Source organism: Aspergillus aculeatinus (genome assembly GCF_003184765.1).
Source record: "Aspergillus aculeatinus CBS 121060 unplaced genomic scaffold BO66scaffold_8, whole genome shotgun sequence".
NCBI lineage: Eukaryota > Fungi > Ascomycota > Eurotiomycetes > Eurotiales > Aspergillaceae > Aspergillus > Aspergillus aculeatinus.
In genome coordinates this window covers 294,929-317,944 of record NW_020291477.1, presented here as the reverse complement: position 1 = coordinate 317,944, position 23,016 = coordinate 294,929, and the positions used below count along the sequence as shown (strand labels likewise).

The window sequence follows — 23,016 nt, the reverse complement described above, 5'->3', positions numbered from 1 at the left end:
AACATTATCTCCTGGTTACAGTTTCACACCCAAGAAATGAACATGTTGAGCCTCCCGCAACCTTGGGACGCAACAAAAAAAAAATAAACTATTACCCAACCGAGACTCAACCGCCCGAGGCCATGTCGGGTACACTAGCCAAGGAACCGGTAGAGAACGTTGTAGAACCATCAAGTTCTTGGTACCCAACAACGCCCGTTGATTAGGTCCCATGACCAACCCCGTAGTCCGGTCGTGGACACCTGTTGATGGCTCCCTCGGAACTAAGCTACGAGTAAAACAATTCCGCACGCACGTAGTGGTTAACTAACAGCAAGCAAGCGTCCACGAACCCGCGGTTTGTCTACTCCGTATAGTGTACACCCGCCTGCAGACAGACCAGACTAACCCGCCTCGGCTTCCCGCTGCTGCCTTAGTCGCCTTTTTTCTTTCTGTCTCCACCATGGATAAGACACCGTCCAAAAATAGCCGGGATAAGGTATCGACCGCTCGGGATAGTCGAGGTGGTTTGTTGACTTCGTATACATGGGTTGCTGGACTATGTCACTATGATTTTAGGTTGTCTATTTGCAGCGAACACAGATTACAAGTCCGAGACTTTCGGGAGGTGTTGTCTGAGTTAAGTGGCTGTGTGCCGGACTGCTTACCACGCGGGCTATACTTAGCCCTGGGCGCGTGTATAAGTCACCAATTACTATGGAGACCGGAAGCCGCGGGCTGCGGGCTGCGGTGATGGCGATATGCGACTATGTTTGTGCTCTCTAGTTGACGTTTCCATTTTGATGGCAGTCGGGATCACGTGATGTAGTCGGTGCGCAAGGGTGATGTTGTTGATGCTAGTATGGTGCTACCACGGGGCAAACATCGCATTGTGGTGATGTCGCAGTCGGCATTATCCATCCTGGGGGTGGTGGTACAGGAAGACGGTTTGAGATAATGCTATTGTCACGGGTTTCGGCGGGAACAGCGTGGGTGCAGCGTTACGCAAGCCGACCCAGAAACGGCAAAGGAAAAAACCATTCGACATGCAAAAAAGGTCGTGCCCGGGATCGAACCGGGATTACAGGAATCAGAATCCTGGGTGCTAACCATTACACTACACAACCTTAATTGTTAGAAAGCCTAACAACTATATGGTTATCAACCAGTTGCAAACTGTAGGCAATCTGAGGCTCGGGTGGGCTATATGAAACGATTCTTGAATTCTTGGAGGTTCTTGGTTGTTGCAACTAGCTATGTTCTCCGCGTGTAAGCGAGAGGTGAAGGAAGACCTTTGGATCATGTGGGCTGGATTACTCGCGAACGCCGACACACAACCACCTCAACAAAGTCGTTAGAATCGCCAGCTTATTCTCATTTGTTACCGTCCCACGGCATGGGCCAGTACCTCAGGTAGCTACTTTGAGCGAGCAGCGAGACACACAGCCTCGCGGAAGCATTCGAAGCGGGGAGAAACAATTCCTATAGAAAGCCACCAGCCTATAGCCTTTCATTTATCTCAACACGGCCGTGCTTGTGCTTGTACATCGTGGAGAATCTAGCTAACATATTACGTCTGTACATTCGTTATACATCAATGCCTAAAAGCCAGCATAAAACAGCATCCGAAGTAACACATATCCCGCTCTTTCACGAGAATAGATAACAGGGGCCAGAGCCTTCAAGTACACCAATGGCCCAAGGGTGAAAAGGAAGGGAAGCGTATGCTCTGATGGAGGCAACAGCCCCGGCTGAACGGCGCCAGCGCCAGCAGTGTCACCCGTTCGTGTCGACCCATCAAGTGACAGGTCTAGATTGACGGAGGTGATTGAGCAGCCAAGAAGCGATGGTATCAGTTAATCGGTGACAGGAGAAAAACGGTAACCCATCAACGCTGATTGTACATCGCGGACGGATCATCCAACAAGGGGCTTCCCGGAACTGCATCGAGAGCCACTGCGTGAAGTGCCGGCTTATCTGCTTCAAGGAGAAGCCCCTTTTCACGACGCTCGAGCCTTTCCTTCACCCATTCTGCCACTTCTGGGTCCTCAGTCGAAGGCGAACCCCCGGATCCAGAACCATTGACTATCGGCGTGACCTCTTCATTCGCTCCGTCCGATTCGCGCGGGGGTTGCATGAGCGAGGATAGCCAGGGGTGTCGAAGAAGCATGTTATAAGAGGGGCGGTTATTCGGATTCTTATCCAAGCAGGCGCGGACAAAGGCGTGCGCTTCTTCCGAGTATCCGGTTTCGGGAAGGGTGGGAGCATCTCCATGGACAATCGCCTGAAAATCACATGTTAGAACCGCAAAAACCCCGACGAACACTAGGTAGGATGTTATGAGTACTCACGTGTAGTTGACTGAAGATGTTGTTGAAGGTCTCTGGTGGGTAAGGGTAGCGGCCGATGGCACACTCAATGATGGAAAGACCCAAGCTCCACACATCGCTCTGAACACTGTAAGTTCCACCTCCACTAGAACCAGACTGTTGGACGCCACCACCAGCGATACGCTCGGGCGCCATATAACTCTGGCATCCAATATTCGTCTTGGCAATACTGGCGACAAGGTTACCGCTCACGCCGAAGTCACAGATCTTGATCTGTCCACGCGAATTGATCAGAATATTCGTGGGCTTAACATCGCGATGAATGATGTTGTGGTCTTCCTTGAGCGTTCTCAAACCCATGACTGTGGACAACGCGACCTTCCGAAGGATATTCTCCGGAATACCCTCCTTGTAAATCTTGTCGATTGAGCCACCATCCATGTACTCAACGCAGATATATACCGCTCCTTCCTGGAAAAAGGCGCCGTAGAAGTCAATGATGAACGGCGAGACACACCGATGCAGAATGTCCAACTCCATAATGATTTGCGCGAATTTGCTTTCGTCTAGCTCTAGACGAATTTCTTTCATCGCCATGACAACCCCAGAGAGTGAATCTTGCGAATTCGCTGCCCCGTTCTGCTCCATTGGGCGAGTGACAATTCCTCGCAACCCCATGCCGGGCTTGCGCATGTGCGGCCGACTATGTCGGACCTTATAAACAGTACCATAGTTACCCTTGCCCAGTTCATCCAAGCGGTCGACCTCGTCTAATGATATGCTGAAACTTTGGCCCGAGGAAAATTCGATTCCACCGCCGTGGAGGATTGCTTTGTTCTTGAAATTGAGCGTTCCCGCTTTCGTGTCGATGAACTCAGAGTACCTGCTGAACGCTGTCTCCTGCTTTCCGCATTCACCGTTGGACTGTCCGTCTGGGGCAGGGCTGTTCGAGCCAGTTGCATCAGAGAGCTTGAGGCCGGGCTTCATGCGTTTTGCTGCCAGGCCACCGGGTTTCGGCGAGTTTGTAGGCGAACCATGAGGGACAGAGGGAGATGAAACCCAATTCTTGGTGGCCGGCCGGACCGCCCCAGGAGGCAAGCGGCCCGCGAAAGCACCACCAAGAGATCCGTTCGCGGCGGAAGGCGGAGATGAAACGGGGCTAGCGCTAGAGGTGGGTGGTGAAGAGACTTTAGGCACCAAGTTAGTTGTATTAGCATGTGTCAGACTCGGCGGCGCTCCTTGTCGAGACAAGGAGAATGCCTTCATTTTGGCCAGAATGTCCTGATTCAATCCTCCCGGCTGTGCGCCACTCATCGAAGCTTGGGGACGAGGGACGGTGCCGACTCCTCGTCGAGCTGCATTGATCTGACCCAGGTGCGTCGAGGAGGGATTGATTGTAGGCTTATCCATAGTCGGTCGCAAGGATGGTACGGAAGCGTATGACTGCGTAGTGGCCAGAGACGGAGAGAGATCGTCGTCCGTAGTGTCGGACCTATTATCAATGTCTGACATGGCGGGCTTTGCAGTCGAGATTTCTGCCAGGGGCTCTCGTTCAGTGTCCATGAGAGATGATCGGTGTACGAGGAATGCGTGCTGTGCGATCCAGAGGCGCGCAATTGGCTAGCTGAAGGCCGGTAGCCAACACCGTGTGAGATCGCGGACTCGGGAGAGTCGGGGTATCTTGGATTGAACGGGAGGGCGGGGGAGGCAAAGTCGGAATGATTGGTAAATAAGGTGTCGAAGTCAATTGCGAATTCGATTGGTCTCGATCGTTTTCAAAAGTGTAGTGTATTTTTTTTTTCTTGCAGCGGGTGTGCAGAAGCGAGCTGCCGAAGCGGATCTGAATGCAAGAAAACAAGGCAGGATTTCGTCGACGCGGGGCACACCTCAGGCCATTCCCGAGGGAGAATCGTCTGTATCAATCCGGTAAGAGCAGACGGCAGGCAGAGCCCCGGATAGAGACGACTCGTAGTGGGGGAAGAAGAAAGTCCCAATCTTAAGAAGAGAAATGGTAAAGTGCAGGAAAGGGAGGGGGCTAAGAGAGACCGAGACTAGAAGAAGAGGTGAATTTGGAAAGAAAGGGAGGAAGTTGAGCACGTTTGTTGGCTGGTGGTGGGGTGAACTGAGGGGCGCTGGAGTCGGGAATCAAGGACAAGGCACAGACGGTGGAGAGGAAAGAGGGGGGAGGAGAGGAGGGGAGGAGGCGGAGCGAAAGTGGTCGAGATTCCGAGTCTAAAAGGTGAAAGCGAAAGAGGTGAGGAAGAGGAAGAGGAAGAGTGAAGAGGGAATTAGAAAGAAAGGGAAGATGGTGGATGGTGGATGGTGGATGGTGGATGGTGGATGGAGACGAACGGAGATGGGGAACCAGAGCAGGCAAGAGGAGCAAGAACTGGAACTGGTCATGAGCTAATGAACCGTTAATATAATACCTTAGCCCCTCGTCCGCCCGCCGTCGCCGCCGCTGTCGTAGTGGAACTGGAGGTATCGGATATGATAGCAACGATAATTATAATAAACCACGCAATTATTTAAAGCAAGCAGGCAGCCGCCCACAAAGTCAAAATAAAATAACCAGAAAAGCAATCAAGCAATCAAGCAACAACGACTAATTCAGCAAGCGAGCAAGCAAGCAAGCAAACGACGAGGTTGGGTCAGGACGGAAGCTGAATCTTACTATGGCTGGATTAGTTAGTTAAGTTAGTTGTTAGTTATCAATGAATAGGCATTGATACTTAATGATCAGCCATAACGTACCCTAATTAATAATACATAAAAAAAGACAAGAGAAAAACCATAACATTAAAATCACGACTAATAATGGAAGAGATACATACTCATGTACATACATAATGTTCACAACACTGTAAATCGACGCAAAACTGGATTCCCTCCCTGTTTGTTCATCTTGTGATGAAAAGCGCCTCAGGCTTCCCTCGTCCCGTCCGACCGCCAATTACACGTGCCCCTCAGGCACATTTCACTTTAATCGACTGCTACTAGCCTAGATTGAGTGAAATGCCTTGCTTCAAGTCCCTTTCATCATTGTCACTGACACCATCACTACAACTACTACTACCACCACCACCATCATCATCATCCATCATCACCTCTTACCACCCCTTCTCTTCTTTAGAAACAATTTTCATTCAATGCTCATTGTACACCCCCACTCGATTCAAAATGCTGCTGCTCTTTCCACCTTACCTCTCGCTCCAAACTCTCCGCGTATCTCCCCCCGCCACCACCCCACACCGAACTCTGGCCGCACGCAGGTATGAGTATCTATGGTCCTGCCTGCACTTGGGGCGATCCGAAAAGAAAGTCATTTCTGCCTGAAAATTGCCACCCCTCATCGACCGATGGATCACCGTTTCGTCGACATCGGAAATAGATAGACTGGGTGGTGATTTGCGATGACACTGAGTATGATAGTCACTACCTCAGGGACATCAAAGTAAAAAGGCGTCCGGTGGATCGGCGGATGTGGTGCCCTACCTACCGGACTCGCTGCCGAGGCGCAAAGCCTGAAAAAGTCGCTGTTGGCGATGGTCACTGATGGATGGAACCGCTCGATTGCCAATCAGTGTAACCTGGTCTCGGAGAACCAACGGACGAGGTCGCGCTACGAAACGACTACCGTACTGCTCCTTTTTTTTCCCCCCCTCAAACTGACAATTTCCCTGTTTTGGCGAGGTAAGAGCACTGAGCCCGATGCCGTTGCTCCCCGCTGCTGCAATCACTGGGGACCAATGGAAGGGGCACGATAGAAAGGCTAGTTCCGAATCGTGATACCAGGGCGAGGAATGACATCCAACGGGGAGGGCCGACATCATCGGTGGGTGCCAAGCACCCTTAAGATCCTCGTCCCAACTACCGGGTCTGCCTTGGAGGCCGCGTGGTCCGTCCATTCTGTCAGAGACAAATTGAATTCCAGTGGGAACGCGGCCATAGACTACTCATACCCATACAACTGTCAGGATTAGGAGATTCGGCCATCACAGTCAATCATCAAATCTAACTACGAGTATAACCTACTCGGCTTGCCTTACTCGAGTACGTAGTAGTCATCAACACTAACTTACTATGTACTAGATTCCCCAGTCTTGGCTATCAACCCGCCTTGTGGCTGTGGTTGGCCTAAGGATCAAGCCACCCAGCCCCCATGATCATACTCTACTGTATTTATCTCCTGTAATCCTGGTACTTTCAGGATGGCATGTCCGATGGCGGTTTCTGATCGATCACCAGCTCAGTTCTTAATGCGACAGAGCAGGAAAGACCGGGCAGTTGGCCATCCCTGCATCTTCACAGCAGCCCAATTCGGAAGGCTACCAGTCCATTGCCAGCGGGTAACACTGGGCCTGCCCTGCCTCGAGGTGCCAAACGGACCCTGCTAGGGCTGCTGGGGTTGGTCTGGCGGCCGCCCTATAGCAGCAGCTGCTATGACTACTACGTATTGTTTGCAGTCCAGCGAGACATTGGGGAAGCTGCTGCGGAAGTATTCCCATCCCCTCTTCTAAGGTTTTTTTTTTTCCTTTTTTTTCTTCTCTTGCACAGCATACTACATTCTCCCATGCAAAGGAAGGTGCGGTGGCAGACAGTGTCAAAAGTACGAAATAAAGAACAGGATATCCTGAACTACTGTAGACTTTACGCAGGTTCGTTTAATGACCGAAGGCTGATGCAGCAACTAGCGAGGACGATTGTCGGGACGGAGTGTCACTTGGAGCAATTGAACGATGAGTGGGAATACACATAAGACCACAACCGATAAACATGCAGTGATCTATCTAACTATCTACTACCTATCTGCAATCTCTGAAGCCTTGAGACAACTCCCACTATTACCTTTTGGGTTTCACATGGAAGGGTCGGATTCTGATCGGGTGATGTTGCCGTGCGTCAAATTGCCTGTCATTGGCTGCTGATCATGACATAACCACGGCGGGGGGAGGGTTTCATCATCATGATACTATCAATCTTTTCCCTCGCGTTCCGTAACGATCAACTGCACTGCACTATGTACATACTGTACTATACATCTGGAGTTCAGTGAGCGAGTCAGACCGAATATTGGCAGTGTAGCCAAGGGACACGTTTCACCCACCCTTGCTGGTGGCTATTCCTCTGTCTTTGTCCGCCAAGGGTGGTGGTGGCTATGACTTCACCCTCCATGGCTCCGTATCACACCTGCCAAGCAACCCTGTTGGATCGCCTGTTGGAGGGGAGGGGTGGGTAGGAGGCTGTCAAGAAAAGAAAACATCCGAGAATTTAGCGAGCAAGTACAGACTACCAGTGCTTGTATGAGTATGAAACATGGATCATAGAGGTCATCGACCAGACACAAGTCTACATACTACCTAACTATAGCTCACCTGCACCACTTGGTCTACGCTATTTTTGCCAGTCTAGGAGTAGAGCTGGAAACCAGGCTGCCTTGGCACGGCTGGGCGCGATGGACCGCGCCCCCCTTGACTCCGCCTATCGGAGGCCACCGTACGCCCTGGCGTTACCCGAAACCAGCTACGGCTGGTTCCTTCAAGGGTTTGTTCATTCTTCACCATCCACCTATGCGGCTATTGTGTAAGATTCGGGGGATGCTGAGTAGGTGCTGCAATGGGATCACTCTCATATACTAACTAACCTATTGTATATCAACATAAGTACTCCGTACTAATGGTTGAGGACTGAAGTACTGAGTACCTGGACTAACTGTACCTTAACATTGTACTCTGTACTCCTACTATTGAATCAGATCAGCGGAGATCATTCTTGACACCCCTGCAGGGCGAGAAAAACGCTCTAAACCCAAAGCGGCTCCAACCTTAATTGACCTCTCATTCGTCCACCGCCTTCTCCGTTATCTCAAAGAATCTCATCATCGACCAGTCTGGTCCGCGTCATCGCCCTCACTTACCATTGGAACACACCCTACTCTTCCCCCCTCCTCTCTCTCTCTCGATCTCAAGTCTACCATCTCCCTTTCATACCTTCACTTTCTGCGTTACAGTCAAACCTGTCTCACCCTATCGCCCATCCGCCCGCCCGCCCGCCCGTCGATGGCCATTTTTACCTCACCCAGGTCCCTTCAGAATGCTCACTCGCCTCTATCGCCTCAAATCATGACCCAGTCCCAACCGGGACTGGGCTCCGTCATTTTCCCAAGTGGCGCTCCCCATTCAAATCACCCATCCTTCTTCCACCTCGTGCTGCTCGTCTTCGAAGCTGTCCTCGAGGTAGTCTGTGTCAGTCTCCCGGGATACTTCGCTGCCAAGCAGGGTCTGTTCGACGCCGATGCTCAGAAATTGGTCGCAAACCTAAATGTTACGCTGTTTACACCGTGTCTGAGTATGTTGAAAAACATAACACACTGTCCAAGCACCTTGGGCTTTTGCTGACTGTGCTTGTCTGTAGTCTTCACAAAGCTCGGATCTCAGCTCACAGCAGAAAAGCTGACCGACCTCGCCATCATCCCTGCCATCTTCGTTGTTCAAACAATCGTGTCGTACTCGTGTGCCTTCGTCGTCTCACGATGCTTGCGGCTCAAGAAACGACCGTCCAACTTTGTTGCGGCTATGGCGGTAAGTGCCAAAGATGACCTGGACGAAGCTTCATTTTCCGTTGAGCGCAGTGTTGACAATCCCGATTGCTGTAGGTCTTCGGAAACTCTAACTCGCTTCCTATTTCTCTTGTCATGTCCCTCTCGCAGACCCTGCAGGGCCTCCACTGGGATCGTATACCGAACGACAATGATGACGAAGTGGCGGCGCGTGGTATTCTTTACCTTTTGATTTTCCAGCAGTTGGGCCAACTTGTGCGCTGGAGCTGGGGCTACCACGTCTTGCTTGCTCCCAAAGAACGGTACTTGGAAGAAGCCGAACGGGAGCAGGGCGCCAACCTTATCGGACAGGGCCAGGAACGATACACAGACAACCCTGAACAGATTGATCCCGATGAACCTCTAGTGAGGACTCGCGAGTCGGACGATGTGACCGAGTCCTCGGGAAGCGTCGACGACGATGCATTCACTTCCGGGCAGGAGACGCCCGTGAGCGTGCGGGACTATCCCTACACGAAGCTGCCGTCTCATGGCGCCGGTGAACACGAATCCATCGACCCGACCGTACTTGGACCCCCTCCCCAGGGGCCGTTCCTCCCCCGCCAGAGCACTACCGGCGACATCATGTGTTTCCCGAATGTGGAGGTGGCAGCTCAGGCCGAAGAAAACCAGCCCGGAGTCATCCCACGCATCAAGAGGTCGGCCAACCGGGTTCGTGGTAAGATTGCAGGCGTCTGGAACAAGGCCACCGGCACAGTTTTCCGACGACTGCCTGTGGGTGTGCAAAAGACGCTGAAGGTTGGTTCCAACGGTGCCCGGAGATTTGCCCACGGACTCTGGGACTTCATGAACCCACCCCTGTGGGCTATGCTCATCTCGATCGTAGTGGCGTCCGTTCCCTCGCTGCAAAGCCTGTTCTTCGATGAGGGAACCTTCGTCCGCAACTCAGTGACGCGAGCTATCAGCCAGAACGGCCAAGTTGCCGTACCATTAATCTTAGTGGTGTTGGGTGCGAATCTCGAGCGTAACACGTTGCCCAAGGAGGCTCTCGAAGACGTCGATCATCCGAGGGAGGAGAAGAAGCTGATCATCGCTTCATTGGTGGCGCGTATGGTGCTGCCCACGCTCATCATGGCACCCATCCTCGCGCTGCTGGCCAAGTACGTGCCGGTTAGCATTCTGGACGACCCGATCTTCATCATCGTCTGCTTCCTGCTCACGGGCGCCCCATCGGCCCTGCAACTGGCACAAATCTGTCAGATCAACAACGTCTATGTCAGCGCCATGTCGAAACTGTTATTCCAGAGTTATGTGGTGTGGTACGTACCAGCGTCTTTGGCCTTCAAGCAACCAGAATTAATGACTGACCGTGAACCTGCAGGATCCTACCCTCCACTCTTTTCCTTGTTATGTGTGCCTTGGAGGTTGTCGAGTGGGCTTCTGCTTGATCTTCGGGTGTTCCTATTTCTTCTTCTCTTTCTTATCTTCTATTCTCCTTGTTTTCTCGCTTGGGATGGACCATTGCATTATCTGCTGTCCAACTACATCATTATTCCACTGGGGGCTCTGCGGCGTTGGTTTGGGTCAAGCACATGGGTCATGAAAATGTCGCGTTGCGTTTCGTTTTGCCCTTTTCTGTGTTAATATTCCCCTCGAGTCTCGTCGTTCTTGCACTGTTTCTGTCGGTAGTAGCCAACAAGTACTCGGGGGTGAAAGGGAAAGAATGCCCAGATTGAATCCACCAACTCGGATATGATCTGGAATTGAGCTATTCAAAAGTCAAGTCATCAGACCCTAGCTTTCTTGCGAGAATCGAGAAAAAGAGGGGCAAGCAAGAAGCCCCAGAATTTTCCAGACCAGACGAACCTCAAACCATGGGATTCTGCTCGTGCAAACTGTATCAAAAGTATTGTTAGTATCGGAAGGTGGGGACAATCCAGCTCGAGTCCTCGGTCTCTATAATGTGGTTTCAGTAGTCGGTACGGAGACTCCGGTTCTTTGTTGCGGGCACAGTGAGCAAGCCCCTCTATACTCGATCCAGATCGAGACAGTCGACCATCGATATAAACACAACAACGCCACCAACATCCGAGAAAAACCATTTCCTATATGGCACGAGGAGCATACCCAACTAGAGAGACAGGAGGAGGATAAGCAAGAAGCAGAGGAGAGAAAGTCTATAGGTGTGTGTACGGAGTATGTCTTATGTCTTTGTACAATATGTACGGAGTACAACCCCTCCCCTCCCCAATCCCCCTTTCCGGTGGTGTCGCGTGCCCGGATGCAGGCCGCTTGTGAGGTGTCATGCGCGGCTTGCCTTGTTCGGCTTGGGTTGACCCCTCCTCTTTGGATCTGACTCCATGGCTATGTTAGGTTGGTATGAGGGATTTTGGGTGGGTGATGTAGACGCATGAATGGACTGGGTGCGTGGGTGCCGTCATCGCGCGGTACGGCGTGCGGTGTGTGGTATGCGGTATGTGGTACAGTACAATATTGATGAAGTATATATGAGTTACGCGGTTGATCGGCGATTATGCGCCCACACTACGGAGTAACTGATTAGGAGGTCTGCGCCGATGTACCCAGTATTGTAACTATTCTGGTCGGTTCGAATTAAGGTCTACTGAATGGTTGTCAAATTGCCTGGTGATGTTTAACGGGTCGGTGAGGAAGACTTGGATACTTTACTATGAGAGATTCGCTTAGGTGACGGTTGGGATTTCGGGGCCTTGTTTCGAGGTTGTGCGATGGGACATTTTATGATCTTCGTGATCAAGATGGGGTTTTATTGAATTAATAACCGGTTCTAGATTCAGGACTTTCAAGGAAATAGAAAAAAAGAAGAAAGAAAGGCAAGTAGTTATCCAGCCCACGGTAGACAAAAGGTCAGAAGTCAAAAAGGTCGTGCCCGGGATCGAACCGGGATTACAGGAATCAGAATCCTGGGTGCTAACCATTACACTACACAACCGTGGAAATGAGTCAAGACGAGGTCGTGCCCGGGATCGAACCGGGATTACAGGAATCAGAATCCTGGGTGCTAACCATTACACTACACAACCTATTTGGTTGAGAGATTTGTCATTCTTACGCAATATGAAGAGTCACGTGTGGCTAGTCTACTAATACAGCTTTGGACTGGCGATTATGACAGGTTGGGGGGGGGGGGGGGGGGTTGATTCGTGGTGAAAATAAATCTAGCTTCGAGATCCGCACTTCCCCGAGGCAGACAGTTCCTACGTTGCATCCGAATCGAAAAGCAAACAGTTTCTATCAATACTGCTATATGTTTGGATCGTATGAGGACCTTTTTACCCACTTAAAGCTGGGACAGCATCTAGGAGGGCACGAGGAATCTCGCATAGGATTTGAATGGAGCGATAAGACAGATTCTAAATAAGACTGCGTTAAGTGTCTCATGCAAACGATGTCCACGGTGGAAGGGAAGGAAGCTTGCCCGATTACCTCACACGATTCGACACTGGCATCGCCCCTGAATCAGAAAGCAGTCTATCGACCGATGTCCTTGACCATAGCTCCGAAGAAGTCTCGCTAGAAGACGTGATAGAGGAGCTTCACTCCAAGTAAGTACGCAGAGTACGCCTCTTATGTACATTAATGTATAGTAAACCTGTGCACCCGACCATGTCATTCACCCCGTCAACCAAGTGCAGTACTCGGGTTGAGAAGCTAGGCTACGCACCGAGCAACGCAGGCTACGATGCGCGCCGGAGTGAGCCCAGCGCGCTCCAACGGCAATATGTGGCCGTGTGAAGTTTGTCCATGAGTCGAAGAGAAGAGGGGAATCACCTCAACACGATCTGTTGAATGCAAGGATACTTCCTCAAGGAAAGAATGGGATCTTGAGGTATATACATGGTTTGTGGTCGTGGCGAGCAGGTAGACGCTCGGGTGCTCGTGAGCTAGGAGCCTTGAAGAGGAGAGAATGCGAGTGTGTGCTATCGCCAGGGTTAGTCTAAAGTCATGCTGCAGTCAAATGCTTGTCCCCCAAATAGATCCCAAGTTCGGTCAACAGGCACATGAACCACTACCGAATCACCGAAGCGACGAGCTGGTAACTATACGTAGGACCAGCATATTCAATCCAGAGATGGGTGCGAGTGAACTGTATGTCTGGCATTCACTATACTGCATCGGACCAGGCGACGATAAAACCGACGAGCTCGCATTCAGCACTCGACTCGACGCGAAGGTCATGGTTCTACTGGGTCGATCGCCCGGCCCGTCCGTCACCCCACCCAGCCGAAGTGGTGTGGATCCATGATAGCAAAATCTTGCCGATGATGCCTTGTACTTTTCGAGCGGATGCTCAGTACTGAGATGTCAAGGTCATGATGTTATCTCGCAATCGCCCTCGCAAGAGAAGGTGATGCGAAAGTGCCTCGTCACAAGCCACACCCCGATGACCATTTATCGCATCACGTCCACCACACAGGACAGGAGGATGATTGGATCACTGCATTTCGTCAAAACCGGCTATTCTGCCACCATCGCCAACCCTCACAAGGCATTGTCACAGAAGCGAGCCAATCGTGCAGAGTACAGACATCAGAAGCGACAGGCAACAGCCGCCGAGCTGGGCTCGACGAAGCAAGTGGCGCTGTGAGCTTGTCCTCTGAAGCGACGATCGCACTTCATGGCTAGTTAGTGATACGGCTAGTGTAAATCAGCTGCGCCAATGATGGTGGGCGAGGCGTGATCCAAGTTATGACACCGTCGGTCGCGTCAACCTCGCGGGAAAGGCCATCTGCCGATCGGTGCAAAGGAATCAAGGTCGTCGTATGATAAGTCCCAGGGTCATGATAAGCCCAGCTTGGCTAAGCTTAGCATCCGCACTGTGCAGATCATGGCATCAGACTTCGTGTCGACCGCTGGCTGAACTGCCAGCCAACCACCAAGGGAGCTGTTGGGGGGCTGAGGACAGGTCTCGCTTGCAGGACCCTGGACAATGATATAGCACAATCGAGCCGACGGAATCCGAAGTGCCCTTTGGCTGGGTTGGAGGGTGACCCTGACAGAGCTTATCAGTTCAGCGTGGGTTGTGTTGACAGCTGCAGCTGATACCGCGTCATCGTGCAGATCCACTTATCCTGAATTCACTAGCCCCTACAGACCGGCCTCGGCTCGCCCCGCCACAGGAGAGAGTGAGGGGAAGGAGAAAGAAGAGCCGGAGTCCATTGCCCTCAGCTGAGAAGAACAGAATAGATTAAATGCATGACGTGCGAGGGGGAATGGGCGATGCCTTGTGGTGGGTTGGTTGGAGCCAGAACTGAAGTGTCGGAGAAGGAGCTGAAGGATAAATAAAGACCACTGGTGGTCCAAATCCATTCCCTTTCCCTCTTGCTCTCGCCTTTTCCTTCCTCTTCTCTCCAACCTTTCAGCTTGCCAGCTATTTTCTTCCCATTAAACACACATTGACTAAATTCCAATTGTGAGATATACTGACTTACCCAATTGCCCCATCATGGCTACCAAGATCCGACTTATCCCCAACCTAAACTACAAGAGGTCGGGCACAAAGTCCTACGTGCACCTCTTGCGCAAGTACCGCTTCAATACAACCAAAGAAGGCCCTTACTTCTTCGCTCCCACCCTTCACCAGGTCGGTCGGGTGTACCATGACAAGCCTATCGGTGGCAAGGCACATGTGCGGCGGGCGCTGAAGAAGCGCACGGTGGGCACTGACCAGGTCGGTGAAGTTAGTGCCGAGGACGTGCAGAACGATTCAGAGTACCTGGCTCAAGTGAGCATTGGTACACCGGGGCAGACTGTGAGTCTGGACTTTGACACCGGCTCAGCGGACTTGTGGGTAAGTCAAGCACCAGATCTACCTTATGTGTCCGGAGGAGTCAGCATCGCTGAGAAGAATCAAATAGGTCTGGTCCACTAAGCTCCCCTCTGCCACAATTTCCGAGTATGGCAAGAGCCACAATGTCTTCGACCCGTCCAAGTCGAGCACTTTCAAAGAGGAGGATGGTTACACGTGGCAGATCTCGTACGGCGACGGCTCCTCTGCGTCGGGTACGGTCGGCACCGACAATGTGGATATCGGCGGCATCACCATCAAGAACCAAGCAGTCGAGCTGGCCGAGAAGATGTCGACCGAGTTCGCCCAGGGTGCCGGTGACGGACTGCTGGGGTTGGCGTTTGGCAGCATCAACACCGTCCAGCCCAAGGCCGTCAAGACGCCCGTCGAGAACATGATCGCCCAGGATGACATTCCGGACTCGTCTGCTCTGTTCACGGCCAAGCTGGGCTCGTGGCGGGATGCCAACGAGCCCGACAAGGGCGAGTCCTTCTATACCTTCGGGTTCATCGACGATGCCACCGTGCAATCGTCCGGACAGGAGATCTCCTACACGTCTATCGACAACAGCGAAGGGTTCTGGATGTTTGAGTCTACTTCCGCCACGGTCAATGGAAAGACGATCACGCGCTCCGGGAACAAGGCGATCGCTGACACTGGCACAACGCTGGCGCTGGTGGACGATGAAACCTGCCAGGCTATTTACGATGCTATCCCGGGCGCGTACTATGACAACGAGACCCAAGGTTATATCTATCCATCCGATACCACAGAGGACAATCTGCCCGTTGTTTCGTTTGCTGTCGGCGACAAGCAGTTCGTCGTGCAGAAGGAGGATCTCGGTTTCGCCGAAGCCAAGACTGGATATGTCTATGGTGGAATCCAGAGCCGTGGTGATATGACCTTCGACATCCTGGGAGACACCTTCTTGAAGGGTATCTATGCCGTAAGTTCTCTTGGCAACTGGATGCCTATATTCGACCCGTTGCATGATAGACTAACCAATGTCTTAGGTCTTCGATGTCGGCAACCTTCGCTTCGGAGCTGTCCAACGCAAGGAGCTGCAGCAGAACCTTTCCGTGCCCTCTGAGTAATCTTATTCGACAGGAAGTATGGGTATTTCAATGATATCATGTATGAGAAGCTTATGTATTATGAGGAATTGATTTCAGTGATGATTATTGGCAATGAGCTCTCTCTTCGTGAAACGTAACCGTAGAGTCAGAGCATTAGCACACAGCACAATAACGTTGTCCATACTAAGTAAAGATGAATTCAGGAACCTGATTAAACACAAATGTGCCCAGAATTATTCAGTAATGAGGCCAGTCACCAACACTTGCACCTTCAGGTGGCCCTCTTCAGGGTACGGCGTCCCGAAATCACGCTTGAGTTCAATAGTGCTTCGGGGCGTCTCGTACAGCTCCATATCGAACCGCCGAACAAGCGCTGCGATGACAAGGTAGAGCTCCGCGTAGGCCAAGCTGCCCGGATGTTAGAAAAGGAACGAGAACTCAAATGTGGAAAACTCACTTCAAGCCCACACACATCCGACTCCCTTTCGAGAAGTTCACTAGATAGCGATCCAGACGATTTCCAGCGGCAGCGGCCCGAATCCAGCGTTCAGGCTCAAAGGCATGCGGGTCAGGAAAGATGTTGGGATCCATGAGAATGAAGTAGTGCGTCTGACCGATTGGGGTCTGGATTGTGGCCTTTGTCAGTATGCGAGGTCCCGGCCTATACGTTCGTTGCTCGACTTACTCCTGGTGGGATTGTGTGGCCTTTATATTGCAATGCCTCCGTGGGAACGACCCGGGGTGAGAAGCTAGCGATTCCTGTGGAAAGGCGCAGGGTCTCATTGACCACTCCAGCCTAGACGAAAGTTAAAGTTAGATCTCTCGACCAAGCAACACCCATCCCGAGGAATGTGAAGCTTACCATGTATGGGAGCTTTTCCAGCTCGTTCCACGTAGGGCGGGAATCCGGCGTGGGCATCACCTGCTTGAGCTCCTCTCGCAGCTTGCTTAAGATCTCAGGCCTATCAATCAGATGATACGTCCCGACAGCAAGGGATCTTGCAGTGGTCTCCGTCCCTCCAATGGTCAGTGCAAAGCCATCATTCATCAGTCGCTGCGGTGTTTTGAGATGTTCCGGCACCTTGGGCCCTGCAATAGCTTCGATGAGTGTCGGCTTTTCGGGCTTGGAGGTTGTATGACTAGCTTTCAATGCTGCCAAGCCACACTCATAGAGGTCCTTCTTCTGGCGAGCCAATGCGTATGCGGGTGCGCTCACTTGGCGCAGCACGTTCAGCGGCAACGCGTCGATGAGGGCTTGGATCCACGGAAAGAAGTAGGTGAGATGTCCCATTTGGAATAGGGCGTTGATTCCGTCGCGCACACCAGCATTGAAGCCTTCTTGATCCAGGTTGCCTGGGTTGAAGCCAAATGCATATACATGGATCACGTCGGCGGTCAAGGCGGCAAATCCAGCATCCAAATGAACTACTTTGTGTGACTCGTAGGCGTTGCGTAGAGAACGTACGAGTTTGTCAAGACTTTCATGGATCAGGTACTCGATGTTGGAGATTGCCTGCTTCGAGAAGAACTTATCCAAAGGCGCACGGCGCGGGCGATGGTCCTCATCGGTGATGCTGGAGAACCCAGAGCCCTCCAGTCCGAAGCGGGCGACTGTGACTGGATCTTTCTCGCGCTTACGAGCTCTAGATGCGTAGATCTCTTCATAGTAATCTGGATCTCTAATATGTACTGTTCTCGGACCGACACGGACGATAGGACCTGACTCGGTTAGTAAGATCTGCCTCCAAGAAAAAGTTCATCCCGCTGGGGAGTTCGATATCACCAACCATATACTTCATGCATCCTCTCAATCTCCCATATGAATAGGCCCCCTTTGATCACATTATAATAGAACTCGTAGGCATGGGTGATCGCGGCGAGCTTGGGACCAGGAATCTTGCGCAAGGGATGGAAGTATAGTCTGTATATACTCCTCGCTATAAGGTAAAGGGTGACACCGCAACCCAACGCTGCCAGGGTTGCCATTTTGTTGAACGTCTAGCACCCAATGACTGCCGACTACCAAAATGTCGAACAGGTCAGGAGCGAAAAGGATACCTGGGAAGAGCCGCAGATTTTTATGACAACGTGGAGGCGAGCATGCTCGATACGACTGTCCCCGCCCCTAAAAAGGCCGAGACGTGCTAAGATTCATTAATCCGTGACCGCTGAGTGGCTCAGGTCGGCTAGAAGCCACTTCTCATGCTAGGAGTTGCAGCGCCGAACCATGACAGGCGATAGAGATCATATCGATTGGGTATAAGTTGCATTGCAGAAACCCCGCACTTGTTTCAAAGCGGCTCGATATTTTATGCTTTCCAACCCTCATGATGGCTGTGCTACGCTGTGCGATGTGCGTAATGTGGAGATGGTGAAATGCGGTCGGGCGGCCGACGAACAGTGTCTTGACCGCCTAGGAAATAGCATCAATGGTCCTCGATTCTCACACCATCGACTGTGTCCCTTCGTTTTCAACCCAGTGTTCAGGCGAAAAGACCCTTTGATTCATGTAGTACGCCATTTCGAGCATCGGTGAGCAGTGTGGACGGTCGTAAAGTAGGTTTTTGATGCGAGACTGGACCCTCATCGAGCAACGGACAGTCACTATTTAATTTAGTGCCTCGGTTAAATCAATAACGGTCAATGCCCAAGGGAGCGTGCCGTGGCGGGCTCGACCTACTCTTCTGGTATCCCACTCGCCTCCTAGCGCTGAGCTGGGTCTGCCACTAGTTGATAACAGCCCGTGTCTTCAGTGGTCTAATCGACGCTAATGACAAGTGGGATTTCCAATCGGTTGCCAATGTTGTGTAAGAGCGCCGTGCTGGTGATATACAGGTCTGTGGTTATCGAGCGTAAGTAAACCTTCAAGGTGTCTGCACAGAGCAGCGAAGAAGTTTACTCCAGACACTACCGCAGGCCAAATCAAGTCCAGCAAGGCGATGCTTCCGCTACCGGAAAAGTGACTGCTGCGAACGGGTGCCTGACATCTTGCCACTGGAAGATCTGTGCTGCTTGAAGTACTGAAATCGACTATGGAATGGCGCCTCGGACGAGTTGGTCATCTCGTTAGACGTAGTTCCAAATTGATAGACAGGCTGACAGCAATGGGTTTGTGTCTCGCTGGAGTATCAAGAGGAACACCTAATCCGCATCAATGTGTCATCATCTTCCGCAGCCTGAATGGTCAAGGTATCTATCTTCAATGGCAGCTGAGGAGCGCTAGGCGATATTCTTGTCGCTGTATGACATTTGAAGGGTTTAGCCGAGAAAACATGATTGACTTTGAGGATGTACTTGACGTGAAGTTTTTAGTTGATGAAGGTAGAATCAAAGTTTGAACCAAGGTGAGCTAGACTCCTGGGTGCTGAGTAGCTCCGGAAATGCAAGTACCCAGTCTTAAGGTTCCTGAGCATAAAGTGACTTTAAATGCCGAAAGATTGGCGTCAACAAGCAGCCCAAGCGCTAAACCCCACGACCTGACCTCCGGGCCACCTGCACGCACCCCCACCTTCCTTCCTGTTTGAGCAGGGCAGATTAGCTTCCAAGTTAGTTCAGGTTCATCAATTCCAACGGGCATCAAGTTTCAAGTCCATTCTCACAAACATCTTGTACCATACTCATTGTCTGACCCTGTCATAATCAAACAAAGATGGCTTGCACAACACATGTCGTGTATGCTTCCTCAAGGCTTCCATTCGATCTCTACCTTTTGTCTGATGTCATTCTCCTGAGCTCATATCTCAAGATGTGCTTTGTCTGCCCAACAGTCCGATTCTCAAAGCCTGCACCCAGTCAATCCTTGCACAACCTCATGGCAATCCAAATGCGTACCCGTGAGGTCAGAAGGTAGTATCGGCTGATCGGAAATCGACCAGACACAAGCTGAAGGCAGGGTCATAGGGAGTATTTCCAAAATTGTTTCCCTGTCAAAGTGGCAAGTCTCGCGGCCTATAACGATGATGTTTCAACATACTGCATGAATCGGAAAAAAAATAAAGAGTTTCCTCGCTCCGAAGACAACCGATTGAGTCAAATATGGGCATATTCCAGAAATCCCAGGTGACAGACCCCAAGGGAAAGGGAGTAACCAGGTGTGTGATTCAAAAGTACAGTCCGCTAGTAAGGACTAAGTAATCCGAACTGACTCCTTGTTAGGACCAGGCTATCACTGGCAATACAATACCAAGACAGACGGCTTAGCCACCCAAGACCTGCTTTGTGAAATTCACAATGTTTCTCCAAAGACCGCTCGCTTCCCTTCCATGGCTTGACCAGAAGCACACACGATCGGTCCAGTCAGGATCCAGTATGTTACTGGGAGGTATCGTACCTTTCGAACCCCGCCTCACTGCATCTAGCAGCACACGCGAGGAAGTGATTGCATGGATATGCATGGCCCTACTAGGAAACGTTGATTTGTTCAAGTGGTCAAAATCACTCCTTGCTGGGTCTCGAGCCTCTTCAGGGAACAAATCCAACAGCATCGGAAATTAGTCGACGTGATCAGCCCGGACTGCTATTTTCTCGACTCCCTTGCCTCTGAAATGTGTCGTTCTCAGTGCGAAAATTGCTGGTTTTGATTGGCCTACCCAGGGCTGTCGAATCCGCCTACCAAGCGCCTGTGCAACCTAATCCTGAGCATTCCGGTGGACGGGAAGGCGAATTCTATTATTTAGCTAATCTTACCTAATTCCCTTGAGCACAACCACACCTGAGTCAATCAAGATCTCAAGGAAGGAGCGTTGACGGTGTGATTGCTTAACCTTCTCCCTTTGTTGTCCAAGCAAGGGCGAGAGGAAAGAGATGAGATATAAGTGCACAAGTATCCCTCCGATGGGGGATGCTCAAGATTTCTTGTGCACTATCACATCGTCGTTCTAAGCTTGCTAGCTGCCCAGACTACGAAAATGAACCAAACATTTGAGAAAGACCCTCATGGCAAACAGTTGCCAGCAGACGTGACAGACGGCACAGTGGAAGAGACTTCGCTTGAAGATGAGGATGATGTAGTCCTTCGAGCAAATGGCCATGAGGCAGTCATGCCCAGGCAGTTCAACTGGATCTCTGCTTTAGGCCTGGGGTTTTCGATCACCAACTCATGGATCGGTTATCTTGTGCGTACTTTCGGGTACTCCGAATGGTGCTTCTGCTGACACTATACCTCGATGGACTAGAGCAATTTTGGACAAAACCTGAGCTATGTCGGTGTGCTAGGCTGTATAGTTTGCCTAGTGCTCGGGTGGGCAATTCAGCTTGTCATCACCCTGGGACTCGCTGAATTGGCGTCAGCATTCCCCGTAAGGAGAAAATACAAGCTTGCATAGAGCTATTGCTAACTCTGCAACAGTCTAGCGGAGGTCAATACCACTTCTGTTACATTCTCAGTTCCAAGAGTACTCGAAAGTATAATGCTTACATCGTGGGCTGGCTCTCAGTGTTAGCCTGGTGGTCGGCAACGTATGATGCTCGCCTGTCAAGATTGTGGACTATACTGACACTCTTCTAGATGCTCAGGTATCTCACTTGGCGCGATTTTCCTCCAGGGGATTGTGTCTTACTATATCCCGGGCTATGAGACAACTCAATGGCGTACTTACTTGATCTTCCTTGCAATCGCAGTTTCAACCCGTAAGTCCTGTTACTTCTTTCCTCCGATGGTGTCATAATAAAATCTTACCAGTGATCCCGCTGTTTGTGTCACCGACTAAGATGTCATGGGTGACGCAGTTGACGCTCTCTCTGACCTTGGCCGGGTACCTTGTTTATCTCATCACCGCTCTAGCAATGCACGACCACGTACAGGGTAAGTCATTTGCAGTGGCATCCAATCAGGCAAACAGCGGGTGGAACAGTGGTGCGGCCTGGTTGCTTGCCATAAGCAATGCCATGTATGCATTTGCTTCCGCAGATGGCGGTAAGAATAGCAACTTTCACGGTTACGAACATTGTTGACTTTAACAGCCATACACATCTCTGAGGAGATACCACGACCAGGGCGACGTGTCCCGCAAATCATGATTATGACAGAAGTCATTGGTATCGTAACCAGCCTTACGATGATTGTGGTTCTTCTGTACTTTGCCCATGATTATGAAGCCATCCGAGACTCTCCACTTCCCAGTCTCGAATTGGTGTATCAAGTGTCAGTTAGCTACTAGTTCTTTTTTTGCGGGCGCTCTGACCTTCATCAACAGGACTGGAAGTCGAAACGCCACCCTCGGTCTACTCATTTTGCTTTGGGCAATCTATGTTTGTATGACAGGCCACTGATTCCCCTCACTATACTTTGATCGAGAGCTAATCCAGTGAAGCATGTATACCACCGCAGTGGGTGACCTCTGGTCGGATTGCCTGGGCACTGGCTCGCGATGTAAGTGCATGCAGCATGGATACGAGCACATTCTCAAGCCAACGAGTACTGATCGTTTCCATAGGGCGGCACACCTTTTCCTGAATATTTTACCAAAATCAGCCCGAAACTTGACTTCCCCGTGCGTACTACGCTTGCTTCCTTCGGGTTCTGCTCCATCTACGGCCTCCTCTACCTCGCGTCCACCACGGCTTTCAACTCGATCATTAATGCCGCCGTCCTCTTCCTCAACTTGACATACATTATTCCCCAAGGGTTGCTTCTGTTACGAGGTCGGTCATATCTTCCAAAGCGATATTTCGATCTCTCCTGGGTTGGCTATATTTGCAATATCTTCTCGGTGATCTGGCTATTTTTCCAAGTTGCCTTGAACTGCATGCCCCCGCACCTTCCTGTCACTTTGCAGTCTATGAACTATAACTCGGTGGTACTGACCGGTGTCCTTGTGATTGTGAATGTTCTTTGGTTTGTTGCTGGCAGGCATACTTTCCAAGGACCCCAGATTGACGCGCATGCGCTGCGCCTGGGCGGGCTTTGAGCGGGGGTGGAAAGCGGGCTGATCGCGTCGCTGATACCAGCTCTGTGGCTGCGCGTGGCGCGCACACTAAGCCAGCCATCATCTTCCGGCTCATGCTACTACTCATGTTAGCTATCAGCACCAGACAGTTGTCTCCTTACTGACGCCCTCTTCATTTTGACACCCATCTTGGCTTGTCCGGATTGTCCTTGAACATCTCTCTATCCTAAACACTAGCCCATGCGACATTTTAAGGCTGAAGGTCTAGAACACGCATTGACTGCCGCAGCAAAGGATGGCTGAACGCCGATCTAGTAGCGCCTAGTCACCTTGCCAATGGTCATCTCGAAGCCTCGTT

The 23,016-nt window shown here is 51.2% G+C and overlaps 7 protein-coding genes and 3 non-coding genes across 10 annotated transcripts; 4 read left to right on the top strand and 6 right to left on the bottom strand.

Moving 5' to 3' along the window:
• Positions 1-1,034: 1,034 nt before the first annotated feature.
• BO66DRAFT_t70 lies at positions 1,035-1,106 on the bottom strand. Its single transcript has one exon. It is a non-coding gene; the product is annotated as a tRNA-Gln (tRNA).
• Positions 1,107-1,756: 650 nt separating this feature from the next.
• pbs2 (mitogen-activated protein kinase kinase PBS2) lies at positions 1,757-4,012 on the bottom strand. The gene is made up of 2 exons (XM_025642807.1): positions 2,331-4,012; positions 1,757-2,263 (listed from the first exon to the last, which is right to left on the bottom strand). The coding sequence occupies exons 1-2, from the start codon at positions 3,870-3,872 to the stop codon at positions 1,868-1,870; spliced, it is 1,938 nt and encodes a 645-aa protein (XP_025506987.1). The 5' UTR covers positions 3,873-4,012; the 3' UTR covers positions 1,757-1,867.
• A 4,356-nt stretch (positions 4,013-8,368) lies between these two features.
• BO66DRAFT_315752 (Auxin Efflux Carrier superfamily) lies at positions 8,369-10,316 on the top strand (the record flags this gene model as incomplete). The annotated part of the gene is made up of 4 exons (XM_025643480.1): positions 8,369-8,657; positions 8,724-8,890; positions 8,965-10,187; positions 10,250-10,316. 4 exons carry the CDS (start codon positions 8,369-8,371, stop codon positions 10,314-10,316), a joined length of 1,746 nt encoding a protein of 581 aa, XP_025506986.1.
• A 24-nt stretch (positions 10,317-10,340) lies between these two features.
• Positions 10,341-11,043, bottom strand: BO66DRAFT_236560 (uncharacterized protein). Its single transcript, XM_025642806.1, has 2 exons — positions 10,735-11,043; positions 10,341-10,636 (listed from the first exon to the last, which is right to left on the bottom strand). The coding sequence occupies exons 1-2, from the start codon at positions 10,968-10,970 to the stop codon at positions 10,453-10,455; spliced, it is 420 nt and encodes a 139-aa protein (XP_025506985.1). The 5' UTR covers positions 10,971-11,043; the 3' UTR covers positions 10,341-10,452.
• Positions 11,044-11,767: 724 nt separating this feature from the next.
• Positions 11,768-11,839, bottom strand: BO66DRAFT_t69. The gene has a single exon. It is a non-coding gene; the product is annotated as a tRNA-Gln (tRNA).
• A 19-nt stretch (positions 11,840-11,858) lies between these two features.
• BO66DRAFT_t68 lies at positions 11,859-11,930 on the bottom strand. The gene has a single exon. It is a non-coding gene; the product is annotated as a tRNA-Gln (tRNA).
• A 224-nt stretch (positions 11,931-12,154) lies between these two features.
• On the top strand, positions 12,155-13,495 carry BO66DRAFT_398942 (uncharacterized protein; the record flags this gene model as incomplete). Its single annotated transcript, XM_025648661.1, has 7 exons — positions 12,155-12,165; positions 12,312-12,452; positions 12,495-12,601; positions 12,885-12,943; positions 12,978-12,996; positions 13,032-13,139; positions 13,218-13,495. The coding sequence occupies 7 exons, from the start codon at positions 12,155-12,157 to the stop codon at positions 13,493-13,495; spliced, it is 723 nt and encodes a 240-aa protein (XP_025506984.1).
• A 602-nt stretch (positions 13,496-14,097) lies between these two features.
• On the top strand, positions 14,098-15,891 carry BO66DRAFT_236298 (pepsin-like aspartic protease). The gene is made up of 3 exons (XM_025642804.1): positions 14,098-14,698; positions 14,766-15,641; positions 15,709-15,891. The coding sequence occupies exons 1-3, from the start codon at positions 14,354-14,356 to the stop codon at positions 15,787-15,789; spliced, it is 1,302 nt and encodes a 433-aa protein (XP_025506983.1). The 5' UTR covers positions 14,098-14,353; the 3' UTR covers positions 15,790-15,891.
• Positions 15,892-15,922: 31 nt separating this feature from the next.
• Positions 15,923-17,906, bottom strand: BO66DRAFT_418235 (cytochrome P450). Its single transcript, XM_025649727.1, has 5 exons — positions 17,559-17,906; positions 16,634-17,490; positions 16,457-16,567; positions 16,229-16,395; positions 15,923-16,179 (listed from the first exon to the last, which is right to left on the bottom strand). Exons 1-5 carry the CDS (start codon positions 17,755-17,757, stop codon positions 16,005-16,007), a joined length of 1,509 nt encoding a protein of 502 aa, XP_025506982.1. The 5' UTR covers positions 17,758-17,906; the 3' UTR covers positions 15,923-16,004.
• Positions 17,907-20,467: 2,561 nt separating this feature from the next.
• BO66DRAFT_236466 (choline transporter) lies at positions 20,468-23,016 on the top strand. Its single transcript, XM_025642805.1, has 9 exons — positions 20,468-20,885; positions 20,946-21,068; positions 21,119-21,228; positions 21,278-21,399; positions 21,452-21,685; positions 21,733-21,913; positions 21,966-22,024; positions 22,083-22,141; positions 22,206-23,016. Exons 1-9 carry the CDS (start codon positions 20,679-20,681, stop codon positions 22,677-22,679), a joined length of 1,569 nt encoding a protein of 522 aa, XP_025506981.1. The 5' UTR covers positions 20,468-20,678; the 3' UTR covers positions 22,680-23,016.

Excerpts from the sequence above, each read along its gene's own strand:
- pbs2 (XM_025642807.1), bottom strand. The coding sequence starts at position 3,872 with ATGGACACTGAACGAGAGCCCCTGGCAGAAATCTCGACTGCAAAGCCC. Across the intron at positions 2,264-2,330 it reads ACATCTTCAGTCAACTACAC|GCGATTGTCCATGGAGATGC; the intron begins GTGAGTACTCAT and ends TGTGATTTTCAG.
- BO66DRAFT_236298 (XM_025642804.1), top strand. The coding sequence starts at position 14,354 with ATGGCTACCAAGATCCGACTTATCCCCAACCTAAACTACAAGAGGTCG. Across the intron at positions 14,699-14,765 it reads CCGGCTCAGCGGACTTGTGG|GTCTGGTCCACTAAGCTCCC; the intron begins GTAAGTCAAGCA and ends AGAATCAAATAG. Across the intron at positions 15,642-15,708 it reads TCTTGAAGGGTATCTATGCC|GTCTTCGATGTCGGCAACCT; the intron begins GTAAGTTCTCTT and ends CCAATGTCTTAG.
- BO66DRAFT_418235 (XM_025649727.1), bottom strand. The coding sequence starts at position 17,757 with ATGGCAACCCTGGCAGCGTTGGGTTGCGGTGTCACCCTTTACCTTATA. Across the intron at positions 16,396-16,456 it reads GCCACACAATCCCACCAGGA|ACCCCAATCGGTCAGACGCA; the intron begins GTAAGTCGAGCA and ends GCCACAATCCAG. Across the intron at positions 16,180-16,228 it reads CGGATGTGTGTGGGCTTGAA|CTTGGCCTACGCGGAGCTCT; the intron begins GTGAGTTTTCCA and ends ACATCCGGGCAG.
- BO66DRAFT_236466 (XM_025642805.1), top strand. The coding sequence starts at position 20,679 with ATGAACCAAACATTTGAGAAAGACCCTCATGGCAAACAGTTGCCAGCA. Across the intron at positions 21,686-21,732 it reads ATTTGCTTCCGCAGATGGCG|CCATACACATCTCTGAGGAG; the intron begins GTAAGAATAGCA and ends TGACTTTAACAG. Across the intron at positions 22,142-22,205 it reads CCTGGGCACTGGCTCGCGAT|GGCGGCACACCTTTTCCTGA; the intron begins GTAAGTGCATGC and ends TCGTTTCCATAG.
- BO66DRAFT_236560 (XM_025642806.1), bottom strand. The coding sequence starts at position 10,970 with ATGGTTTTTCTCGGATGTTGGTGGCGTTGTTGTGTTTATATCGATGGT. Across the intron at positions 10,637-10,734 it reads GCAGAATCCCATGGTTTGAG|CTCAATTCCAGATCATATCC; the intron begins GTTCGTCTGGTC and ends ACTTTTGAATAG.